General features: G+C 35.5%; 3 protein-coding genes across 4 annotated transcripts in view; 2 read left to right on the top strand and 1 right to left on the bottom strand.

Annotated features, from left to right (window-relative positions):
- The first annotated feature begins 310 nt into the window (after positions 1-310).
- Positions 311-14,099, top strand: LOC123699665 (nuclear export mediator factor NEMF homolog). Its single transcript, XM_045646669.1, has 15 exons — positions 311-503; positions 729-900; positions 1,541-1,743; positions 2,235-2,371; positions 2,912-3,087; positions 3,426-3,614; positions 4,016-4,198; positions 5,276-5,472; positions 6,435-6,630; positions 8,622-8,800; positions 9,789-10,347; positions 10,708-10,986; positions 11,672-11,824; positions 12,841-12,968; positions 13,370-14,099. Exons 1-15 carry the CDS (start codon positions 448-450, stop codon positions 13,566-13,568), a joined length of 3,006 nt encoding a protein of 1,001 aa, XP_045502625.1. The 5' UTR covers positions 311-447; the 3' UTR covers positions 13,569-14,099.
- Positions 14,100-16,196: 2,097 nt separating this feature from the next.
- LOC123699689 (radial spoke head protein 6 homolog A) lies at positions 16,197-22,329 on the bottom strand. Its single transcript, XM_045646699.1, has 13 exons — positions 22,022-22,329; positions 21,538-21,727; positions 20,828-20,953; positions 20,403-20,491; positions 20,036-20,123; positions 19,570-19,654; positions 19,086-19,219; positions 18,594-18,713; positions 18,043-18,196; positions 17,712-17,857; positions 17,139-17,350; positions 16,667-16,811; positions 16,197-16,295 (listed from the first exon to the last, which is right to left on the bottom strand). The coding sequence occupies exons 1-13, from the start codon at positions 22,147-22,149 to the stop codon at positions 16,197-16,199; spliced, it is 1,716 nt and encodes a 571-aa protein (XP_045502655.1). The 5' UTR covers positions 22,150-22,329.
- Positions 22,330-23,862: 1,533 nt separating this feature from the next.
- The window catches only part of LOC123699978 (mitochondrial GTPase 1), a 14,308-nt gene continuing 13,612 nt past the window's right edge, over positions 23,863-24,558 (top strand). For both annotated transcript variants that reach the window (XM_045647038.1, XM_045647037.1), the window contains exon 1: positions 23,863-24,453. In XM_045647038.1, the coding sequence (XP_045502994.1) occupies positions 24,050-24,453 (404 nt within the window). In that variant the 5' untranslated portion in view covers positions 23,863-24,049. The remainder of the gene's footprint in view (positions 24,454-24,558) is intronic.

Here is a 24,558-nt window from a genome sequence, read left to right as displayed (position 1 = left end):
CCTAAAAAAACACCGAAATTTGATATTGACAATGACAGACTACGTTTAGAAATAAAGTTTCCTAATTTTTTTACTTTGTTAATAAATAACTGTGATAAATAACATGCATTACATACACATTGCATACACATTACATACACATACACTTTAAATTCCCTATTGAATGAAATGAATCCCTATCGAAAAATGAGAACACACATTTTAATTTTTATGATAGTTTCACGGCACAGTTAAGCTATTATTTTATTATCTGTGGAGGAGTACACAAAACATCTGATTGTCAAATGTCAACGTCATTAATACGGTATGACGTGCGTATGACGCATAGAAAAAGTTTTATGCAGATTGCAGTATTTTTTATAATTTCTTCGTGGCAAAAAGTAGAATCCACACAAGGAAGATAGAATATTAAATTTCTCATGAAGTGATGAAATAAAATATATCAAAATGAAGACACGATTTAATACTTACGACATTGTTTGTATGGTGACTGAACTTCAGAGGTTAGTTTTTAAAAAACAAACGTGAATTTCATAACGAAATCTAATTTAATTTAGCATAACATAACATGGATTATAATCATTTAAAAATGTGGAAGAATTAAAAAATGATTTTCTTCACAAATGTTCTAAATAAATAACTATTTTCAACTACATTCGCACTCCAGTCTATTTCCTTGTCATAACGATTTAATGTTAATTGAATATCTACGTATGAAATATTTTCAGACTAGTTGGTATGCGAGTAAATCAGGTATATGATATAGACAATAGAACTTATGTGATTCGTCTGCAAAGATCTGAAGAAAAGAGTGTATTGTTGTTGGAATCAGGGAATAGATTCCATACAACACAATTTGAATGGCCGAAGAATGTAGCACCATCAGGGTTTACTATGAAGGTAAGAGTCCAAGTAAACCTAAAAATATTCTAAAGTAAAATTCTTTCATTAACAAGCAGTAAGCTTTTGATAAAAACTTTATCAAAATGAAGAGGGTAAAGATTTATTTAATTTATTTAAATTTATATATGGCTATTCTAAATGACAATTTTGTCTAAGAATATTGAGTTGGCTATAGTCTAAAACAATAATATTTCAATCAGTCAAAACAAAAACAAAATATATAATAAATATAAAAATATATTGGACCCGGAATATATGTTTCAGGTGATTTTGTTAACAACACAGATTAAATATACACCAGAAGTTTTTAATTATCCACATAAATCACTAACAACAACAATTATTTATGTAATAATGATATCCCTGTATATTAAGGTTTATTTCCCATAGTTTTTGATTTTGTTTTCATAACCTTGATTTTATTTATTTTCTTTATGATTGCGCCTTCCCATTTAACCAGCATCGTACATGTCCTTTATTTTAATGGTTGCCTGGAAGAGATTGCTTTAAGCAATAAGGCCGCCTTTTGTGCACTTACCATATTCATGTTTTCTTGTTAAATTATGTTTTTATTACTGGTACTTGTACAATAAAGTGTCACAAATAAATAAATAAAATCAACAAAAATTTCTTTCAGCTCCGCAAACATTTAAAAAACAAACGTCTAGAACACCTCACACAGCTTGGCATTGATCGTATTGTGGATCTACAGTTTGGTAGCGGAGAAGCTGCGTATCATGTTATATTGGAGTTGTATGATAGGGGTAATATTGTATTGACGGACTATAATTGGACGATTTTGAATGTGCTGCGGCCTCATGTGGAGGGAGATAAAGTTAGGTGTGTATAAGTTAATAATAATATGATTAATGTAAGAGTTAGGTCAATAATCACTACATAGTATAAAACAAAATCGCTTTCTCTGTCCCTATGTCCCATTGTTTGCTTCAATCTTTAAAACTATGCAACGGATTTTGATGCGGTTTTTTTAAATTAATAGAGTGATTCAAGAGGAAGGCTTTAGTATATAATTTATTAGGTTATAGACAAAGCGGGCGAAGCCACGGGCAGTTAGTTAGCTAGTATGATTTATAAATTGTAATTTTTGTTTGTCTGTTATGGTTTCACGATCATACTGCTTTACTATTTTTTTCGCATGATAATTATTATTGATTATAACAAATTTTTAAATATTATCCTTATTGGATTGGATAAATTTATAAAAACAAAAAGATAAATCGTAAATAACAGCAGGCACAGTGCCAGTAGAATATAAAAATTTGATTAAAATATAATATTATTGGTATTTATTATATTGAAACTTTTATCAGATTTGCAGTAAAAGAGAAATATCCATTGGATAGAGCGAAAACAAGCTATGAAGCACCAAGTGAAGAACAATTACGGGAAATTCTATCGAGAAGCAGACCAGGGGATAACTTGAAGAAAATACTTAATCCTAATTTAGGTAAGTAAACTTTGTGTATAACTCAGGCCCCGGAATCACAGACACAATAGAAAATCTATTGTGTCATGGACCGATCGGGCCGCTGGGGACTCAATGGGTTAAATAAAAAGCTTTAGTACCTAGTTTAATTGTCAATTACATTTGTAAATACATATATGACATTTTACCATAGATTTCATATATACTTATCAATACTAATATTATAAAGCTGAAGAGTTTGTTTGTTTGAACGCACTAACCTCAGGAACTACTGGTCCGTTTTGAAAAATTATTTCAGTGTTAGATTGTTCATTTATCCAGGAAGGCTATTAGGAGGATAGCACTGCGGGTAAAACCGCGTGGCACAGCTAGTCTATAATCGAAGTGTGTGTAATGATAGTATGTTTTTATTTTTGTCTTCATTTTCTTCACCAAAGCCTTCTATTCTAAAGTCATCTATTAAATGATTTTTTTTTATTATTTCGTCAATAAAAAATTGTTCAGTAAATTTTCAATTAAAATATATTCATACTTATCTCATACTTTAATATTCTTTTACAGAATATGGTTCTGCAATAATAGACCATGTGTTACTAGACAACGGTCTAACGGGCAACATGAAGATATCACAGGATCCAAGTAAAGGGTTTTTTGTAGATAGAGATATTTCTAAATTGTACACAGCTTTGAAACAAGCTGAGTTGTTGATGGACGAAGCTAAGAGTCAGGTCGCTAAGGTATGTGTTTAACCTACTTTCCAGAAAGGAGGATGTTTTTAATGCTTTATTTTTGTTATGTATGTGTGTTTAGATATGAAATAGTATGAAGGTTTTGTATAAATTCAAGTCACTTTGTGAAATATATCTTCAACAGACAATGTGAAGCATCATAATTATTATCTTTTATCATTCATCGACATCATTATTCAAAAGAACACAGGTTGTAGTCGACATCTACATACTATCTATAAAAAAAAATACTTATCGACTGTATTTACACAATACAATCATCAAAATATTCCATATTTATTAAAATTATAATTCTCATTTCATTTTATAAAATTCTCATTCCCCAGGGCTACATAATCCAAAAGAAAGAGGAGCGTCCGAACCCAGAAGGAGGAGGGGACTTCTTCACAAACCAAGAGTTTCATCCAAAACTGTTCAGTCAGCATAAAAACCAGCCACATGTAGAGTATGAGACTTTTGATAGAAGTGTCGATGAATTTTACTCGGCTTTGGAAGGGCAGAAGATTGATTTGAAGGTATGTTTAGCATTTTTAAGCATTTGTAAGCAGTAGGTCAGTTTATTTAATATAATAAAATTTTACCTTTGATCTTTAAAACAATTAGATACACCAGCATATACTATACAAAAACGAACTTACTTATAACTCTCGTCAAATGTGGTGTCGAAATTGTAATCGAAAGAAATAAACATTAAACCAAAATCAAGCATATTAACATTAATTTAAGGTTAAAGTGTCGTCATTTTGTTTTTTGTTATGGTCGTTCCTTTTATTCTTATTGATTTCACTATAAGAATAAAATTTCGACCATACTAAATAAATTCCACTTTACTTACCTCTAGATTAGAGAGATATTACTAATGTATTGTTTGGTGCAAAAATGTTCTTTTATTAATTTTATTTGATGATGTCACCAGACAATACAAGTAGAACGCGAGGCGATGAAAAAACTCCAGAACGTTCGAAAAGACCACGAGAAACGTATCACCGAGCTAGAAAAAGTGCAAGTTGAAGACAAAATGGCCGCCGAGATGATTGCACGAAACGAACCTTTAGTTGAACAAGCGAGGTTGGCTATACAGACTACGTTGGCTAATCAGGTAAGAAAAAAAAACAAGCAAAAGGCCGTAAATTTTAATTTTAAACCATGCAAAAAGACAATTAAGTTAAATGCCATTTTTATGTACCAGCATGCAAAAATACTTAGTAAGAAAGAAAAACATATGGTCCTTCGAGCCGGATCTTGTAAAATGGTCTTTCGAGACGGATGTTTTCGACAGTAATAGTAAAAATAACAATGATAAATCCCTTCCTTAAATTGTTATAATTAAATACGTTAGTGCTAATAATTAACATTATTTTACTAAAAGAAGCCCAGGATAGATCTCTGGCGTCATTATTATTTTGAAATATGTGAAACTAGCTTTCCACCCGCGGCATCGCCTGCGCAGTCAAAGTAAAACCCGCATAGTTCCCGTTCCCGTGGGATTTCCGGGATAAAACCTATCCTATGTCCTTTCTCGGGTATCAAAATATCTCTATACCAAATTTCATGCAAATTGGTTCCGTAGTTTAGGCGTGATTGAGTAACAGACAGACAGACAGAGTTACTTTCGCATTTATAATATTAGTATGGATGTTATTACATTGTTATGACTTTAGAAGAGCAACTACAGAGTTTTTACCAGCTCTTAACTGTAAATGAAATGACATGAAAATTTATTCGTATGAATTGTGGTTACAAAGTTTTATAATAAACTAGTGGTCCGCCCCGGCTTCGCCCGTGGTACCTACATGTTTAAACTATCCTATCTCTCAAGTTAGATCGAACTGCACATAGTGTGCGAATTTTATTATAATCGGTTAAGTGGTTTAGGAGTCCATTGAGGACAAACATTGTGACACGAGATTTATATATATAATAAATTTCAAGACCGCACAATTCGCCAACAAATTGGCATACAAATATTTATATTATGCTTATTTAATTTTATAATATAAACTAATTCACGTAAGTTATTATTAAACAATATATTATTTACATTAGTTCATTTTGTAGAAACTGCTTTCCCAATTGGTGTGTTATTTTTGTGTTTTTCTGTATGTTGACAAGAAGTCCCTCTAAACAAAGTCTAGTTGAATAAATGTTTGAGTTTAAAAATTCTCAAATTTCACAGATGTCCTGGGACGACATAAAGCTGCTAGTCAAAACTGCGCAAGACAACTCCGATCCCGTGGCTTCGTCCATCAAAAACCTGAAATTAAACACAAATCATATCACGTTATTACTAACGGACCCGTATGAATGGGAACAAATGGAGCCAATGTTGGTGGACATTGATCTGTCGCTCACGGCCTTTGCTAACGCTAGACGGTTAGTTGTGAGGGTATTTTTAGATTTATATTATCTAAGACTAGCTGTTCCGCGCGGTTCCACTCCCGTGGCTCCACTCCTGTTCATCGTAGCGTGATGATATATACCCTATAGCCTTCCTCGATAAATGAGCTATCTAACACCGAAAGAATTTTTCAAATCGGACCAGTAGTTCCCGAGATTAGCGCGTTCAAACAAACAAACAAACTTTTCAGCTTTATAATATTAGTATAGATATAAGATTCAGTTTGCAGAATAAATAAAGTTTGTACAATTTGGTATATTACTGGATAATTTTTGGAAAATCCATACAGACTCATACTGCTCATTCGTTCGATTAAAAGAAGTTGAGATATTATAAAAAAAGGGTAGATTGACGGATATTTTTTCTATTTCTGCATTTTTTTCCGGTTCATTTTTCTTGAATAAATTTTTAACAGTGGCAGTATCCATTTATCCGCCCCGGCAAATTTTTATTATTCAAAAACACCTACTCCTTTTACAATAATATTTGGCTTTTAAACAATTGAACAACTTAGACACTTAATTTATCTCAACAAATTCGGCGGTATTATTATATTATTACTTGCTTACCGCCCGCGGCTTCGCCCGGTTTCTCTAAAACGATTTGAGATTTAAACTATCCTATCTCTCAAGTTGGATCAAACTGCACATGGTGTGCGAATCACTACATAATATAAAACAAAGTCGCTTTCTCTGTCCCTATGAATGCTTAATGTTAATCCTTTGTATGCTTAAATCTTTTAAACTACGCAACGGATTTTGATGCGGTTTTTTTTAATAGATAGAGTGATTCAAGAGAAAGGTTTTAGTATATAATTTATTAGGTTTTAGACAAAGCGGGCGGTAAGCTAGTTTTATTATAAGCGGTTAAGTGGTTTAGGAGTCCATTGAGGACAAACATTGTGACACGAGATTTGTTTTGTTTCTTTCACGTCTAGATACTACGATCAAAAGAGAAACGCAGCGAAGAAACAACAGAAAACTGTAGAATCGGCGGGCAAAGCGCTCAAAAGTGCGGAACGGAAGACGAAACAAACACTCAAAGAGGCGCAGACTATCAGCTCGATTAGTAAGGCGAGGAAAACGTACTGGTTCGAGAAGTTCTACTGGTTCATATCGTCGGATAACTATTTGGTAAGTGTTAGAAATAAGGCTTTAAAGGAAAATACCGGCCAAATGCAATTTTTAGTATTTGTTGTTATAGCGGCAACATTATTTGTGAAAATTTCAGCTTCGGTTCTCGGTTTATGAGATACAGTCTGGAGACAGACAGACAATGAAGTCTCAGTCCTGTTACCCTTTCGGTACGGAACCCTAAAAAGAACTCAGAAGAGGGCGTTATTTTGCACTTCAAATAATTACTCTGGTTTTTAGAATTGTGATGTAAATTGTAATAGTAATAGTAATAGGGGCGTAGGGATGTGACGACCCCATCGCCCACGGTTGAAATATCTATGGTCTACGTGACAATAGATATTTCACCCGTGCAGTCAGTCAACCCGCAGGACACCTTGTGGCGGGGTGTCGGGGAGTAGCGACCCCGCGGGAACCGAGCGCTCCCGGGGGAGGCCCCTGTCTTCATCTCTGGCTTGCCTTCACCGGCCGGTCGGAGTGAAGCCTGACGAGGACAGGACCCCCACCTCTGGCTTGCCTTAACCGGTCGGCCAGAGTGGAGTCGCGAGAGCTTTTAGCTCGAAGGGTGGATGCGAAGCGTAAGTGGCGAGTGGGCACGTGATGCTGGACCCTCAGGGAGCGCGTGATCGTAGTTTAAAGTCCAGGGACGCCTCTCCACCCTTAGCTGCTCACAATATGTTGCCCCCTTGTCGCACTATTGCAGCGACTTATTTCGGGGGCCCATACAGTGAGAGGGCGAGTCACCACCTGCCAACAATTTTTTGCTATATCTTAGTAGAAAGGCAGGTGCCATAGTCTTCCATAGTCCTTAATTCCGGTCCATTAACATCCCATTCCATAGCCCAGTTTATTTTGTTTCCTTATCTTGCAATAGTCCTACATCGGCCGCGGACTGCCCAGGGCTGTATCTCTATAGTGCAGTCATGGGCAGGCTGCGGCTGGTGTCCCACAACACAGTAAAGTTCTCGAAAGGGCCTCTGCGTGTTGGATCCGTGTCCCCACGTAAGCCTTCCAAAGGACCGGGTACTTTCCTTATGATGGTACCCGTGTATTATGGAACTGAGATACATAGTAATAGTAATAATTGTAATTGTAATAGTAATAGCTTTTTTTGATGGGATTCGCTCATTTTATGCTAAAATACAGGCTTGTCTGTCAAGCGATAAAAGTAATGACTAAAATTTCATTTCTTTCTGGATCTGAGTATTCTTCCTTGTTCAATTATTTAGCCTATACACTCTTGTCTAAATTAAGTAATTTTTCTATGCCCAATTATCACTGTTATTTTTTAAATTAATATCTACTAGCGGTCCGCCCCGGCTTCGCCCGTGGTACATATTAACGTTTTCTCTACATAAGAACCATCCTCGTACTTCAAGGAATATAATAAAAAAAGAATTATCGAAATCGGTTCAGCCGTTCTCGAGTTATGGAATTACAACGAAAAGTGGCATTGATTTTTATATATTAGAAGAAGAAGAAGATATTCTAGTCTATGAATAAAGTTTTGTCTATGTCCAATCATCGTTGTCATTTTTTAATTATCGTGTATATTCTTGTCTCTCAATAAATAATTGTTTGATAATTTTTGAATGCATGTAGTTGTGTGATTGGGAATTGTGAGGAATATAAAATATATGATTTTATTTGAATAAATATTCGTCCGTATATCTTATATTTATTTTTAACTAGGTTTCCGCCCGCGGCTTCGCACGCGCAATCAAAGAAAAACCGCATAGTTCCCGTTCCCGTGGGATTTCCGGGATTGCGTCATTTTCCCGGGATAAAAAGTAGCCTATGTCCTTTCTCGGATATCAAAATATCTCCATACCAAATTTCATGAAAATTGGTTCAGTAGTTTAGGCGTGTTTGAGTAACAGACAGAGAGACAGAGTTACTTTCGCATTTATAATATTAGTATGGATTTATCTCTATGTTTTCCTCCACATATATACGTTTCTATATTATATTTTTATGTATTAATTTCACAGGTGATAGCCGGCCGCGACCAGCAACAGAACGAACTGCTCGTGAAGCGATACATGCGTTCCACAGACATATACGTGCACGCGGAAGTCACCGGGGCTTCGTCTGTTGTGGTCAAGTGTCCAACTGGACCTGCTCCTCCCAAGACATTGAGTGAAGCTGGACAAGCTGCTGTTGCTTATAGGTAATTCAATTTATAAAAATGTACTTATAATGTAGCATATACAGGGTGTCCCACTGTGGGTATACTCAAAGGAGTTTATAGTTTTGCATACGCTGAGTACGTAAAAAATACTAATAAAATTCCAGACACATTTTTTTTCAAATATATGAATTCTTAAAACTCTATGTGTACACCCATTACAAGCAACCCGCCCAACTTTGCGACCAGCACGTGTGCTATCGTTTAAGATTATGTTTTCATAGACAAAATGCTCATATTAGAGAGGCGGTATATGCCGGTTGCGCGAAGCTAGAGAAGAAAACATGGATTTTCAGGAAAAATTTAGCAAAAAAAATTTGACGTAATTTTGTTGTTTAAGTATTTTTTACGTGATCAGTGTGTGCAAAACTACAAGTCCCTTCGCGCTTAGTATGCCAATAGTGGGACAACCTGTATAGTTATTTATCTTCACACACAAATATTGCTACACCGACGAACAAACAACTTTCGCATATATTATAATATAAGTGAGGATAATAGTCACTGGTCAGTCGTCTGTCGCGGTCTAGTGTCGTTACAACTAGACACACAATCACACTCAAAATTTGTCCCAAGCAAAACTCTGCCTACGCGAATATTAGGCAGAGTATTCTAATGAGCGCATGCTGACTTTAACTACATTGCCTACTACTGACATTAATCAAGTCTTTATTGGGATGTTTTGTGTAACGTGACTCGAACATTTTTTTAACGACGAACAAGTCGTTTATTATAAACTAGCTTACCGCCCGCGGCTTCGCCCGCTTTGTCTAAAACCTAATAAATTATATACTAAAACCTTCCTCTTGAATCACTCTATCTATTAAAAAACCGTATCAAAATCTGTTGCGTAGTTTTAAAGATTTAACCATACAAAGGAACATAGAGACAGAGAAAGCGACTTTGTTTTATACTATGTAGTGATAATGATAACACGTGTAAATAACTAAAATAACCTTCAAAATTTCAGCGTAGCATGGGAAGCGAAAGTGCTAACACGAGCGTGGTGGGTGTACGGACACCAAGTGTCCAAATCCGCGCCAACCGGCGAATATCTAACCACAGGATCTTTCATGATACGAGGCAAAAAGAACTACCTGCTACCAGAACATCTTCAATTCGGGTTCAGCTTTCTATTCCGACTCGAAGATAGTTGCATAGAAAGGCATAGAGACGAAAGGAAATGTATCGCTGATGATGTATCGGAAATTACGGAAAATGAGGTCGATCAAGAAATAGAAGTATCAGACGATTCTGATAAAGAAGATGACAAGAAATTAGATACAATAGAAGAGAATATTGAAAATACTCAAGAATTAAAAGACAATGTTGAAGGAAATAGTGATAAAATTCAGAAGATTAGTGATAATGTAGGTACAAATGAAAAACCAAGTGATAATGTAGAAGAGAAGGAGAAAGAAGAATTAAATGATGATGATAAGAATAAGAAAATAGAGGATAAAGAATCGGATGATGATGGTGATTCGGATAGTGACAGTTCTGAAGGCGTATTGGATACTCATATAAAGGTACGGCTTTTGATTATTACAGTTATGGACTTCTAAGTGCATACATATAGCGTAAATTTTAAAGACTTTTTCATTTAATTTCTTAAGACTGTAGATTCTTCATAAGTGTGAGGGTAAATGTGAATTAATGACAAACTTGTTCAAATAGTATCGAATGTACCGTGTAAATAGAACATGTATACTATTTGTAGGTGATTGGCATGGATTACCTGTGGCACATTTTTTTCTGTCAGGTTGGCATAATGCAATTTGATTGTTGTTTTCCGATTATCATCTATTATTATCCAAGAACACATGAGCAAAAAATCAGAAGGCCACAAAACAATAATTCTTTCCTTCTAAATGCCCATACGTTTACAGGTAGACCACGACACAGGAAAGGTCCTAATCGAATCAAAAACAAGAACCATATCAGAAATGTCAGAACGAAGTGATGACACACTACAATCGTTCAAATTCCCAGCGTTACCCAAAAAGGGGAAACCCCAGAAGAAGGAAAAACCCCAAAAGGAACAGAAAGAACAAAAGGAACAGAAGAATGGCCCCAAGCGGGGACAGAAGGGGAAGTTGAAGAAGATTAAAGAGAAATATAAGGATCAGGATGACGAGGATCGCGCGTTGATGATGGAAATTTTGAAGGTATGTACATTTTTTTATACCGACTTCAAAAAAGGAGGAGACTCGTATGTTTATTTAACCTATTATGTAACGGTTATCATTTTAAAGTTATAACCAAAAGATCAAGTTAAATTATTCTTGCAACTAAACACAATACTGACACTAAGACACTGTTTTTGTTACACAGCCACTAAAAAAATATAATTAGATCGAAATCAATGGACCGTCCTGTGAACCAGAAGGAAAGTTATTACAAAGATATTGTTCCATCTAAACTGTGTAAATATTGTGATTTAAGTTAAACGGTTAGTTATTTTAACACTTCACCAGGCAAACATAAATATAAAATAATAATAAAAAATGTGTGCGTGTACTAGTGTACACACGTAAGGAGTGAAACTTCTTTATGACCTTATTTTTCATAAAATAATTCACTATAAAATGCAACTTTATAGAAATACGTCGAATCGAGCGTGGTAGGGATAAGAAAAAGATGGCGCGTAACGGAAAAATGTCACGCGTAACGAAAAAAATGTTACACTAAATTTTTTTCCAACCCCGTTAAAGAAGTTTCACTCCAAAAAAATATTTTTGAGTTATGGAACTCTATCCATACCGTAAATGGGTCGCAAACATTTACATTGAACATAAAAAAATACGAAGGGACAAAAAGTGTATTACGAAACAATGTAAAACTTAATTTCAGCCGGACAAAGGCGCGAAAGAGTCGAAAAAGGCCCAAAAGCAAGCGGCCAAAGGTACAAAAGACAAGAAATCGAACCGCGGACCGAAGATACCCGCGCCTGCGCCGCTTATATTGGAAGCAGAGTCGGAAGAAGAACCAGAGGGTGAACAGGAGGTAATTATTGATTTTAATCTTAATTTAAATTTAACATAGAAAAAAAACAAAAAGGCGTGTGTGTCACACGTGTCAGAAGTGAAACTTCTTTAATAAGATTCAAGGATACCAAAATCGTCGCATTACTCCATGACGTGACGGTATTGCTGTGATTCGACCTTGAAATTTTACTCTCAACGCGCCTAATGAAGTTTTTCTTCAAAAATTGCTACGAATTTAATTCAAATTATCACCGATACGATTGGAATCCCTACTAATATTATAAATGCGAAAGTAACTCTGTCTGTCTGTCTGTCTGTCTGTTACGCTTTTCCGCATAAACCTCTCAACCGATTTTGATGAAATTTGGCACAGACAATCTTTAGACCCTGAGAAAGGTCTACCTTTAGGTAGGCTACCTTTTATCAAAACACCACACGAGCGAAGTCGTCAATACACTCTTCTAAATGTTTTTCTATCCTATATACATACTAGCGGTCCGCCCCGGCTTCGCCCGTGGTACCTACATGTTTAAACTATCCTATCTCTCAAGTTGGATCGAACTGCACATGGTGTGCGAATTTTATTATAATCGGTTAAGTGGTTTAGGAGTCCATTGAGGACAATCATTGTGACACGAGACTTATAATATACTAGCTTACCGCCCGCGGCTTCGCCCGCTTTCTCTAAAAAGATTTGAAATGTAACTATCCTGTCTCTCAAGTTGGATCGAACTGCACATGGTGTGCGAATTTTATTATAATCGGTTAAGTGGTTTAGGAGTCCATTGAGGACAAACATTGTGACACGAGACTTATATATTATAATAATATATATAAATCTCGTGTCACAATGTTTGTCCTTAATGGACTCCTAAACCACTTAACCGATTATAATAAAATTCGCACACCATGTGCAGTTCGATCCAACTTGAGAGATAGGATAGTTTAAATCTCAAATCGTTTTAGAGAAGGCGGGCGAAGCCGCGGGTGGTAAGCTAGTTATAATATATATTGATAACAAATTTTTATCATCAGGTGGACCCAGCCGCAAACGACGCAGACACAGAGATGCTCTGCCAGCTCACCGGGTGCCCGTTCCCTGAAGATGAGCTGCTTTTCGCAGTACCCGTGGTGGCTCCGTATTCATCTTTGCATAATTATAAGTGGGTATTTTGGGTATTTTTAACTGGTGGGAGTATTTTTCTAGGTCTGTTTGTATTTTAGAGTGAATGGTTATCATTTACAGGATAGATAAAGAAAGAAAAGCATTTTTATTTTTAAAAAGGGTCGCAGTAATTAACAATCGTTGATAAAAAATTATCTTTCATAACGAGATATTTTGTAGTTCATTTCTAATTAGCTAGATTATAAATAATAGTAGGTAGGTTTGCTTTTTCCATCGAACTCACTCGTATCTTTTGTAATGTATCCAATTTTTTTGTGGGCATATAAGTCAAATCAATTTATAACTACCTACTATTAAAACCTTGTTATTTTCTAACGCTGTGAACTAAAATAACTCCAAGGTCTACGTAAAAAAAAATCTTAAAATTTATTTCCCCAGATTCAAAGTAAAACTAACCCCGGGAACAAGCAAGCGGGGCAAAGCGGCTAAAACAGCGGTGCAAGTGTTCCTCCGGGACAAGGGAGCTTCGCCCCGGGAAAAGGATCTCCTCAAAGCGGTCAAGGAAGAAAACGTGGCGAGAAACTTCCCCGGAAAAGTTAAATTATCTGCTCCACAGTTGCATAAACATAAGAAATGACTTTTTTCTAGTATAGTAGGATTGAATATTTTTATTTTTGGTACTAAAATAAATCATTTGGAAAGTAAGCAAAAACAAATTGTTTCATTCGTTTTGGATTTATTGTAAAGCCGGTTGCAGAGCTTGACCGACCATCAGTGCGTACGTCAGTCGCGCTTGTCATATGTATGGAAATTCATAAAACCGTTCATAGCTAGACCGACCATACGCACGCGTATTTTGGTACGCACTGCGTACGAGGACCGTCGGTCGAGCGCGTGCGCATGCGTAGCGTCGGTCGACTGACGCGCTATGGAAACAATTTGTTTCCATTTGTTTCGAACTAATGAATGCGTTCAGTGCTGTGGTTCAGTGCTGTACCGACCGGTGCACTGACTACGCGCATGCGTGTATCGTCGTTGTGAACATGAACATCGATACCAGGTCTGGTCAGTTTACTGGTACGCAGAGCACTGAATGATACAAACTGATACGCATTGACGTTCGGTCAATGCGTATCGTCAGGACCGATGATACGCACTGATGGTCGGTGAAGCTCTGGAACCGGCCTAATGCTTTTGGGTAGTTACTTTTAAGTATTTTTTTTTTAGAATAATAAAATGGCGTCCAATAATAAGCTTATATACGCAGTCTATCTGTGAGTTATATAACGATGTGTTCACAAAGAGCAGTATGATAAATGTTAATTACCAATGTTGGAAAGATTATTAAAAGTTGTATATAATGAATGTTTTGTTTTTCATTTTACAAACCTTAAAAAATTGCCGATTTAAATTTCATAGTTCGTATAGTAAGTACGAGATCCGAATTAGATCAACCTTCACCCATAGAGATGAGATGTATTTTTATGAAAGCTAATTTACAAATTTATAAACAAATATGCCCATGATCTCTTGCCTATCAAAAAGTGCCCAAAATTTCATATTCTATTTCTGAATATTTGTAATATGAAAGATGTACTGCGTCACTCGTTGCTCTTTTTGGTGAGAGCCGTGTATATATTCCTCGAAAAATTAATCTAAGCAGCAACGAATCAATCTAATGGGGCAGATTTATAAAAAAAAGTAATTGCGCAACAATTCCAGATGTAAAGTTATTTTTCAGTTGGTACGGACAATAAATTTTAAATGAATCATAGACATTTAATTCTTTGAAATTAAAGCACGGCTATCCCTGTTTGGTCAGTGTATGTGTGGATTACAATTACAATAGATAGGGAGGCGAAGAGGGGAATTTTCTGCAATACTCGAGCGTGGCAGTTTAAGATATGAGAGATACCTTAGACCTAATAGAACAACCTTGTTAACTATTTAGCTCTTTAAGTAGTGACGCGCGCCCAGGATAGACGATCAGATTAGTAAAAAAAAATCGATAGTCTGAAATACTCGAGCGCGTCAGATTAAGATATTGGGGGTTGATTTTAGTGTTTTAAGACTAAATTTAACTAATCTGACGATAAGTCCTTGACGCCGCCAAGTTATAGGGTCGCGAACTTGTAAAAAAAAAACGTTAATCCGGCATTCTCGAGCGCGATTGTTTTTATTTTTATTTTGAAGAATATAATCTAAAACTTACTAAAAATACAAAATCTGCCGGTTTCCGCGTGACCGGAAGTCTGGAGGAGCCATTTCGTCTTCCGAAAAACGCGTTGCAGCATATAAGTCGCGAACTTTACTTTTTCCAAAAAAAAAGTTTAAATAAACAAAAAAGGTAATTTTATTTTACAAAAAAAGGTCTCTTTTCATTTTTGTCCAAAATTAAAACTTTTTTTACTTGAATCATCATAAAAACTCAAACTCTCGGTTTTTTGAGTATTTCTCGAAAACTGAGGGTGTTAACAGAAATTGATATGAAATAACGATGATTATAAAAAAGAAACCCACAAACCTTTTTCGGTCAGATTAAGAGAACCCACCAACGTTTTTGTCAGATTAAGAAAATCTGCTTTCAGGATACCGAGATAAACCTCCCCTATGAAAATCTGACGCGCTCGAGTATTTCAAAAGGACTTTTTTTTTCTGCATTTTCAAAAATTCATCGTAACTTATCGTCACGCCGAAATCGTCAGTTTTTTTAAGGGGAGCTTCCTTGGGGCCTACTTAACACCCCTTCCGAAAATCTGACGCGCACGAGTAAAATTTTTTTTTGTGCATTTTTGACGAATTAATATGCCTAGCCCCACCACGCAAACCGGCAGATTAGTATACCGTTGTTATCAGAGGCACTTGGGGCATACGTAGTATGAATATCTGACGCGCTCGAGAATGCCCAAGTAACTATTTTTTTTTACATTTTTGAAAATCCGTACACGCCAAACCCACCGCTAAAATGGTTTTTACCATAGAAGCTTTTCTTTTCGAAATTATTTTATCTATCGATTTTGATAAGTCTCGACGGCGCCGTTTAATTACGCCATTTAGCTACCTCGCCTCCCTATCTACAAGATAAACGGCCCGTTTCTAAGTTGAGTGACTTTAGGAACGTCCCAAACCATGCTGCTTAAATATTTTCTTGCCTTCTGAAACCTTATTCAAATCTGTACATTACTTATCCCCATCTCCCCAAATAAAACAACCAAATCAAACAAAAATGAACCATTTATTTAAAATTAAAATAACAAACAACACTTTATTCTTCATCTTCTTCCTCCTCTTCCTCCCCGAAGGCTCCCTCCTCCCCGGGAAGTTCCGGCGGGGGAGGGGGAGGTAGATGCGCGATACGGTATGCCTGCAGAAGATTAGAAATTTATTTTGGATTTTTCTTATAATTGTTAGTTATATGGGTGAATATTGAGCATGATAATGGACTATTTAAATATGGAAATTAAATTTAAATATGAAATAATATCGAATAGCGGCAAGCTTTTTTTGAAGTCGGTTAAACTTTGCAACTCTTACTTTTCTAGTAAGTATGTATTTCCTGTCGTTCGATTTTAATGAAATATTTGATGGTCTTAAAGTTTTACATCATTTACATCTATAATTCGAAAGCGAGTGAAGCTGCGGTCAAAACTTAGTACCTAATACAACTCTTAGTAAAAAAATCTTCTAAAAAATAAAGATTAATAAAGATTAAAAATAATTGTTAGTAAATTGCACCTCCTCATCAGCAAACGTAGGGTCCGCCATCTCCATGACCTCGGGCCCCACGGGGTACTCGTCCTGGGGCCTCGCGAGTTGCAGCGGGGAGAAGTTTGGTGGCTGGCATTTGAGGCCCCAGCCGACGTACATGCATTCAGATTTCCTACCACATATCTAACATTTAGAATTCATCATTCTAATTTGAATGAATTTTATAATTATTACACAACAATTAAGTTTGTAACTGTACTTGATACAAGTATACACTTTTACAAACAACTCCGTATATCTAAGTTTAGACTCAAGTTTTACTTCATACAAGCACCGATAATATTATTATACTATTTCTATTACCACCGATAACATTTACTATTTCCTAATCCTATGTTCCATACAATTAAACACTTTACAAACAATTATAGTTTAATACAAGTTTACGAACAATTTATACACAACGTATTACGTAAGATGTAATAACAGATAAACTAACTTCCCCGTAGTAGCATAAGCCACAGCCCCGGGCCACACATCACTACATATCGTCACCAGGGCCCTATCCGGGGTGAGCATGGTACTAGACCGTGTTCGCCACGCGGGCAGACCCTCTAAGTGGGCGTCCTCCGAAAGGGCTGTGAATAGAGGAGGACCCGTTTCTGGTTCCATGGGGGGTGGGCCTTCGTCCTCTTCCTCTATGCCTTCGTCCTGAAGGGATTTAGCGGTGAGAAAATTTGAGGGAAAAGTTAATTTAATCACATAAAAAGATGCATACTGATGTGATGACATGGATAGAGAAAATCTAAACTCTAGGAAAATCAAAATTGTATAGTCTTGCAGCAATGAATAGAGATACCCACATTACTTTAATATTTCCTGTTAGTCAAATTTATCTGTTTAACGAAAGAAAGATCTGAGAGTTGAGGGATGAGATACGTTTTTTCTTAAAAAGAGGAGTCAATTAGTTATTATTAAGCTAAAAAATATTTACTATTGACGCTAACACATAAACTCATGAGTTTGATATCTCATGACTCAAGAAATATCATGATATAAACTTCTAACTAACCATATCCGCATTAGGGTTCCACCAAATAGTCCTTCCTTGGTTCAAGATATGTCTCCCGTGGTGGACCCAGTAAGTGAGATTTGAGTCAAGCAAGTCTTTTAGGGTATGGCCTTGGTAAAAGGGGTTTGGGTTGAACGCCAGGTCTCCTGAAGAGTGAGTGTTCGTTTACCCGTGGAATTTGTATCTTCCGATTGCTGTCATTATGGTATTATAGTCAATTCTAAATATTTTCAAAAACTTTTAAACGGCGTTATAGGCTTCGCCTAATAAGATTATTTTCTAAGGTAGTATCTGTTCTGTTTATGAGCTAGTATCTGGTATCTAATATTACCAGCTCCCTCCTCCAGATCGATGTCCTCCTCCTCCTCCCCCGAGCCGAAGGTGTAGAAGCCCTGTGGCGATATCGCAGTCCCCGCTTGTATGCGAGCAATCTGCGCGCGCAGGTAATTGCGCTCTGTGCCTTCGAAGGGAGGGAACGTTTGGACCTAAGGTTTGTTATGGAGTACTTTATTTTATTGATGTTCTGGTATGAAAGGTAAGAAGTTCTGGTTCAAATTAAATGAAAATGCTACTGCAAGAATATGATTTATTGTCGAAACGATTGAGGTGACGTAGTTTATAAAACTAACGTAGAACCAAACCGAGGATACATTGCTTTCTTAGCTGGTGATTAATGCGTCAAAATATTATCATGTCTTCGTAGGTATTTTCAAATTTATAAATGTATATGTACCTACCTATTGTATACTGCTCTCGGTCAGAAGGCGAATTAAGTATTGTGTCCTTGCAGTGTTCAAAAATATGGCATAATGACAAAAATTGTTATCTCATGATACAACTCCTAAAGTCACAACCAGCAATCTTCTACGCCATAAAACTTACCTCTGAATCCAAATCCCCCGTCATACACCTCACGCTAAGACGAGCTACTCGTATCTGGTCCGGCGTTACATCCGGGAGACACACCCATGGCTCTCCGGGGGAGTTGCACACCCAGTATACCTGTAATCCAGGTCTATAGTGATTGGTTGGTAAAAGTACATATAAAACTTAATAGGTACTAATGCCATACAGCCTACTGGTATTGACACAAATGCCACTGCTGGACAGTTAAGATTTTATCAGAAATACGAAAAAGATTATAAGTAAAACAAAACTGACGCTGATGTTTCATATTTTGTTTTCACTAAGGCAAAAAAAAACAATTTTAACAGTACGTTAAACATACGTAACATCATTAACAATTAACATATAATATAGATTGGCAGAAGTTTTATAAATTTCTTCCAAATCCGTTTTATTCACGGTAGAGTAAACCAAAACCCAACTTTTTTCCCAAATTATTATACAAATCATCATTTTCCTCAACTTTACCTTTTTATTAACCCCTTGCCCGGGTCTCTCCACGGGTATAGGGGGTGGAGGTTGCCACGTGGACACTGGTATGGGTGGTAATTTAGGAGGCACTGGCTCTTTGGGCTTTTCCTCCCGGGCTTCACCTTCACCCACTAGTCACGCCATAAATTATGAGCAGTTTAATAAAAAAAGAACTTTGAAATACAGCCAAGAACTTAACACATACGAGTGAATGTGGTATATTTGAGGCGATTAGTCCATTTATATATTTTAATTTAAGTTTGTCTTTTTCCGGACACTGTATACATGATTAGGTACATATTTTATGGATAAGCTACACAGCGGATTAGAACCTTCCAACCTTACTAGCTACACTTTACTATACTGATAAAATAAAAGACTCAAACTTGGATAATCCCATTTTTCTTTCCTTTTACGCTGTTCCTAGTTGCTGATGAAAAGAAAATCTCTTTACGTCGTATAATAGGTTTGATTGACTTACTTATCTCTTTCTGCTCTTCTGTTTCCTGCACCCGATCCTCATCCATACCCTCTCCTTCCCCGGGCATGTCTTTCATTTCAAACTCCTGTAATATCATACGATTGAGTCCTGTCTTACCAACAAGTACAAGTTTTATATAATTTACTAGAAAGTAGCTTAATAGTTCTAAATGAACATTTGTTTATGCGATGTTTCGGCGATGTTGGTAGGACGACATTTAATTGAACGGCTCATCTAAAGCTTCAGAAAAATGAGCACAATTTTTGTAGCTCTACCAATTTTGATGAATTTTAATATTTTTCTTGCCAAAACTAACGCGCATGAAAGGAGCCAAATGGGCTTTAACTATCCTACCTACGCTTTATACTTCAAAAACTGCTGAACCTATTTTCACATGTTGATAAGTAGCTAGAGCCTTTATGACAAGAGTAAATAACAGTTAGTAGGTAATAATAATTCAAATAACCCGAATTCGTCTATCCAACTCTTCGATCGTCAGATCCGTTTCGGCGACGTAGTAATTCGCTTTGGTGCCATATATTTTGCCGAAAAACCTGAAAAAGTAATTTATATCTGTCCGCTTTTATTTCCCATCTCATCTTTCCTTTCAAAGCCGGTAGTTCTATGTAAACTCTTAAAATGCTGGCTTTAAAATTAAAACAATACCTTCTTTTAAAGTCTCTTCTCATGTAAAGAACATAATTTTCAGTATTTATGTGAAATATTAAAAATATCCAAGTCCATCCATCTACCCTCACAAATTTTCACCTTTACAGCAGTATTTCACGTTATTAGTAGGATATTAGATATGTATAGAAGTCAGAAATAGTTACCTGACTGTAGCTACTGGTTCTTTGATAGCCAACATGTTGAGAGCTATATAGACCGCATAACACTCACTGTCCGGAAGACCGTAACCTCCCTGTATTATGGCACAAATTAGTAAATATGATGCGATGTTGTTACGTAAGTAAAATGGTAAAAATTACCGACGAAGAAATTGTTAATGACTATACGAGAATGGAAGGGTTCAATTTCGTCACTGGAATATGTAAAAAAAATGTATGCAAAGGCTACGGTGTTTTTAAAGTCGGGTAATTGCCCGATTCGTATAAACGAACAAGCGAGATGTAATTTTCGATAGAGTGAGAGGGTGGTTTATTGCCCTTTTAAAAATTAATATTGCTGGTGTTTAGTAGGCATTATTTAACGTTAGTTTAAATTAATAAGCTCACAGGCAAATGTTTGTAAAACCAACCTGTCTAAAGTAATAATTATGATCGATGAGATCCGCTATTCTGGGCTTAGAATCTTCTTCTTCCAAGTCAAGTTCCTGCTCCTCTTCTCCAAGCTCTTCCATTTTCTGCGACTTGCTCGCTACCAACTGCCAATCATGTTATATGTATTGAAATAATTGTAAACGAAAGCAAAGTGCATTCGAAAACATACAGCTAAGCAGCTAAGTATGATGTTTTCTTGGTTGTATAAGGGATCATAAAAATAAAATTTTACTTTGTCTGTTGTAGCGGCATTGATCCTTTATATTAATTGACTCGCCTAACACATGCGCATTTCTTAAATTTTTCGAAAAGGCATTTTTTTACGCTACATTTAAGTTTCAGCCACAATAAATTTTGAGAAAAACGTTTGTTAATCGTTACTATCGCAATTCGCAATTCGTTATTCGCAAAGCTTTCGTTTGGAAACTGCCAAACAGTTTAATCTATAGGTACTAATATTATAAAGCTGATGAGTTCGTTTATTTGTTTGTGTGAACGCGCTAATCTCAGGAACTACTGGTCCGATTTGAAAAATTATTTCAGTGTTCGATAGCCCATCGAGGAAGGCTATAGGCTATATATCATCACGCTAAGAATAATAGGAGCGGAGCAATGCGGGTAAAACCGCGGGGCACGGCTAATTAGTAATAAGTAACTAAACAACCTCTTGTCCTATAAACCCTCTTACCCTAAACATTTCCTCCATTCTCCGCACAAGCGCCAGCTGTGGAGGCGACAGATAAACATCATTGAGAAGATCAAAATTCGGTCGAAACTTCTCATGTTTGACCTCCCAGGAGTACTGTTCAAAATTGTCGACGACATCTGGCGGCTTTTGGGTCAAAATCTTTTGTACGATGTCCACAAGATGATCGTACCTATGTAGAGTGAGGGAGGTAGGATTTACTGATTCAAAATATTTGTTTTGTTTATCGATAATAATAATCGACGAGGGAAACTAGCTTTCCGCCCGCGGCTTCAGCTTTGGTATAAGCGTAAAGAAGTGACTGTAGATAGTTACTTTCGTAATAATTATATTAGTTAGTATTAAATAAATGGTATCCTGTAACAGTGTTTAATATTCTATAATTTGTAAGAATACCTAAAACTATTCCCGAGTTCTATATTATTATGTTATGCTAGGCACATTTTCATTTTGTGTTTTTACTTACAAGGAATCAGCAGTGGCTGCACTTTGTTGCTTTAAAAAATTCTTCGCTAAAACTAAATCGTTATTTAAATCGGGTAAAATGTTTTCGCCTGCTGCTATTAAATCTGGCTCTAACATTAATCTAGACATTTTTTTATTATTTTTTACACAGTATCTAGGAAGAAATAGGTAATTAACTAATTATATTTGTTTACAACTCTAAAGAACTTAGAAGCGATATGACATTGTTTTAATTTTTTTTTATTTCGTACAATGTACATCGGCCATCACACGGCCATTATGATGTTTCTCTTTTTATTGACAATAGTGTTAATTTAATTATTTTTTATTAATAATAAATCCGATTTCAATATTTTTAAGCAGGAACTTTCAAAACAATAATTAACATTAATTACATAATTAAACCACGTATTAATTATTGACATTCAATTGGGATGTTTAGACAATTTTCTTTTGCCTATTTTTTTTTTTATTTTGTTTTTACTTGTGTTTTTACTGTTCTGTATTCGGAGCAATTACTGTTTGTAAATTGTGAATTTCTTTTGAAAAGTCAATTAGGTACCTATTGTTTTTATATCCATCAGCCAAAACTGAATATTAGCATTTAGTGTTTTTAAAAATTGTGTACCTACCTAGTTAATTTAAAAAATTTTAACATGGAAACCCTCTATCATGGTTACAAACGCAAAAGACTAAGAACGCGTAAAAATTTAGACGAAATTAGAAGAAAATGTCGTCATCAAGATGAAAATCCTACTAAAAATGTTAAATCTAAACAAGGTAAACATTTAAATAACCATACTAAAATGATAACTTCTCAACGGCTGACTTTAGCATTCAAAAAAGCCGTGCAATCTAAAACCGTATTGCGATCCGAATCAAACGTTAAAAATCCTAATATTATTGACAATACGAAGAAGCTTTTGAAAATTGGTGCTTCTCCTACTCAACCCGAATTGAATGTTGAAAGTGATAAATGTATAGATTTAGATGAACACAGTAATATTTCCCCTCCACTATTAAACTCCATGTCAGAGAATGAACAAATGGATACGAATTTTGAGACGGGTCAAACTTTCGTATCTCATATAATGATGAATGAAAATAATAATAATAACGCGCAGCCAACTATTGATCATGGTATCGAAAGTGATGAATCAGATGTAGCCCGAGAAATATTTGATTACATATCACAGCATATTATACCAGCTGATAATGATGATGAGTGTAGTCCAGGACTTGAGAACTACAATAATTATCTCAGAGAGAAGTATAAAGCTCAAAACAAAATAAGAACATCACCAGAATTAAGAGCATTTAAAAATGATGAAATTAGTGTAACAGATCAACATGTAGATGAATCAATATCATTGAGTGAAGGCAGTCCAATTTTCAAAGAAGAGATTTTATCTATTGTAGATAAAACACCTGAGTTTACATATTATCCTCATAAATTAAACCACTAAACTAACCTAAATAATTATATCGATTCTTTGTATCATTAAAAGAATACACTTATGTTCAATCATTAATGAATTTTTATTACAGTAGGTATGAAGAAACCCAAGCAACTTAATCGTCATTTAATAAGTATTAATGCTATTTTTTGTGATGTACCTATATATTATTATTTACCTATTATCTCAGTACCTATCGATATAACTTCATTCAATTCAATATATATATTTTATAGACTGAATACATAATATAAAAGTTTTACTGTGAGTTCTACCCTGTAGTTGTATGGTTTTCACAAAGTTTTCCGTTCCATTAACCATATCCATATTGACAGATGACAATTGACAGACGCCAGTATTTGACATGTTTTGAATTTTTTACAAGTACCTAGATACCTATAGGTATTTAATACCTAAGTTCAATAAATATTTATGTAAAAATAAGATATTTGTTGAATGTTATATTTTTTTTTAAACAAATAAAACCTAGCTCATTAGCATCAAGAAATGATTAACTTATCTACGTGAGTGAAACGAAAACAGCATAACCTCAAAATCAAAACACAACAAGGATGGCTACAAAATTTGATGCGGCGGCTTATACATTTCGTAAGAAATTTCCATATGTAAGCAAAGACTTGCTTCGATGGTTTCCGGGGCACATGAACAAAGGTCTGAAGCAAATACAACGAACTTTGAAATCAGTCGACTGTGTGATAGAAGTTCACGATGCCAGAATACCGTTTTCTGGACGGAATCCAATCTTTACGAGTACAGTAACAGGTGCAAAGCCTCATATATTAGTTCTGAATAAGAGAGACTTAAGTATTCATTCGCTTATACCGAAAGTTAAGGACCAGCTAGTGGCAGAAGAAGGTGTCAGAAATATAGTATTTACAAATTGTAAAGATCAGTTTTGCAGAGGTCTCAAGTCATTAATACCCTTAATGATAGATCTGATAAAGAATTCAAACAGGTGACTAAATAATTTTACTTATAATAATGCCATTTCCATGTTTTAACTAATTTGAAACTAAAAAATATGCAATAAAAAATTAAAAAGAAATAATTTTTTGTGCCT

This window comes from Colias croceus, chromosome 18 (assembly GCF_905220415.1).
Source record: "Colias croceus chromosome 18, ilColCroc2.1".
In the NCBI taxonomy this organism is placed as follows: domain Eukaryota; kingdom Metazoa; phylum Arthropoda; class Insecta; order Lepidoptera; family Pieridae; genus Colias; species Colias croceus.
This window is presented reverse-complemented; position numbering and strand designations above follow the sequence as displayed.

Bases quoted from the DNA above. Each gene is read 5' to 3' on its own strand.
- LOC123699689 (XM_045646699.1), bottom strand. From the start codon at position 22,149: ATGTCTAGATTAATGTTAGAGCCAGATTTAATAGCAGCAGGCGAAAAC. The intron at 20,124-20,402 runs GTAACTATTTCT...TTACTTTTTCAG, and splicing joins GAACCAGTAGCTACAGTCAG to GTTTTTCGGCAAAATATATG. The intron at 18,714-19,085 runs GTAAAGTTGAGG...CCTGGATTACAG, and splicing joins GGCAAGGGGTTAATAAAAAG to GTATACTGGGTGTGCAACTC.
- LOC123699665 (XM_045646669.1), top strand. From the start codon at position 448: ATGAAGACACGATTTAATACTTACGACATTGTTTGTATGGTGACTGAA. The intron at 504-728 runs GTTAGTTTTTAA...AAATATTTTCAG, and splicing joins ATGGTGACTGAACTTCAGAG to ACTAGTTGGTATGCGAGTAA. The intron at 10,987-11,671 runs GTATGTACATTT...ACTTAATTTCAG, and splicing joins TGATGATGGAAATTTTGAAG to CCGGACAAAGGCGCGAAAGA.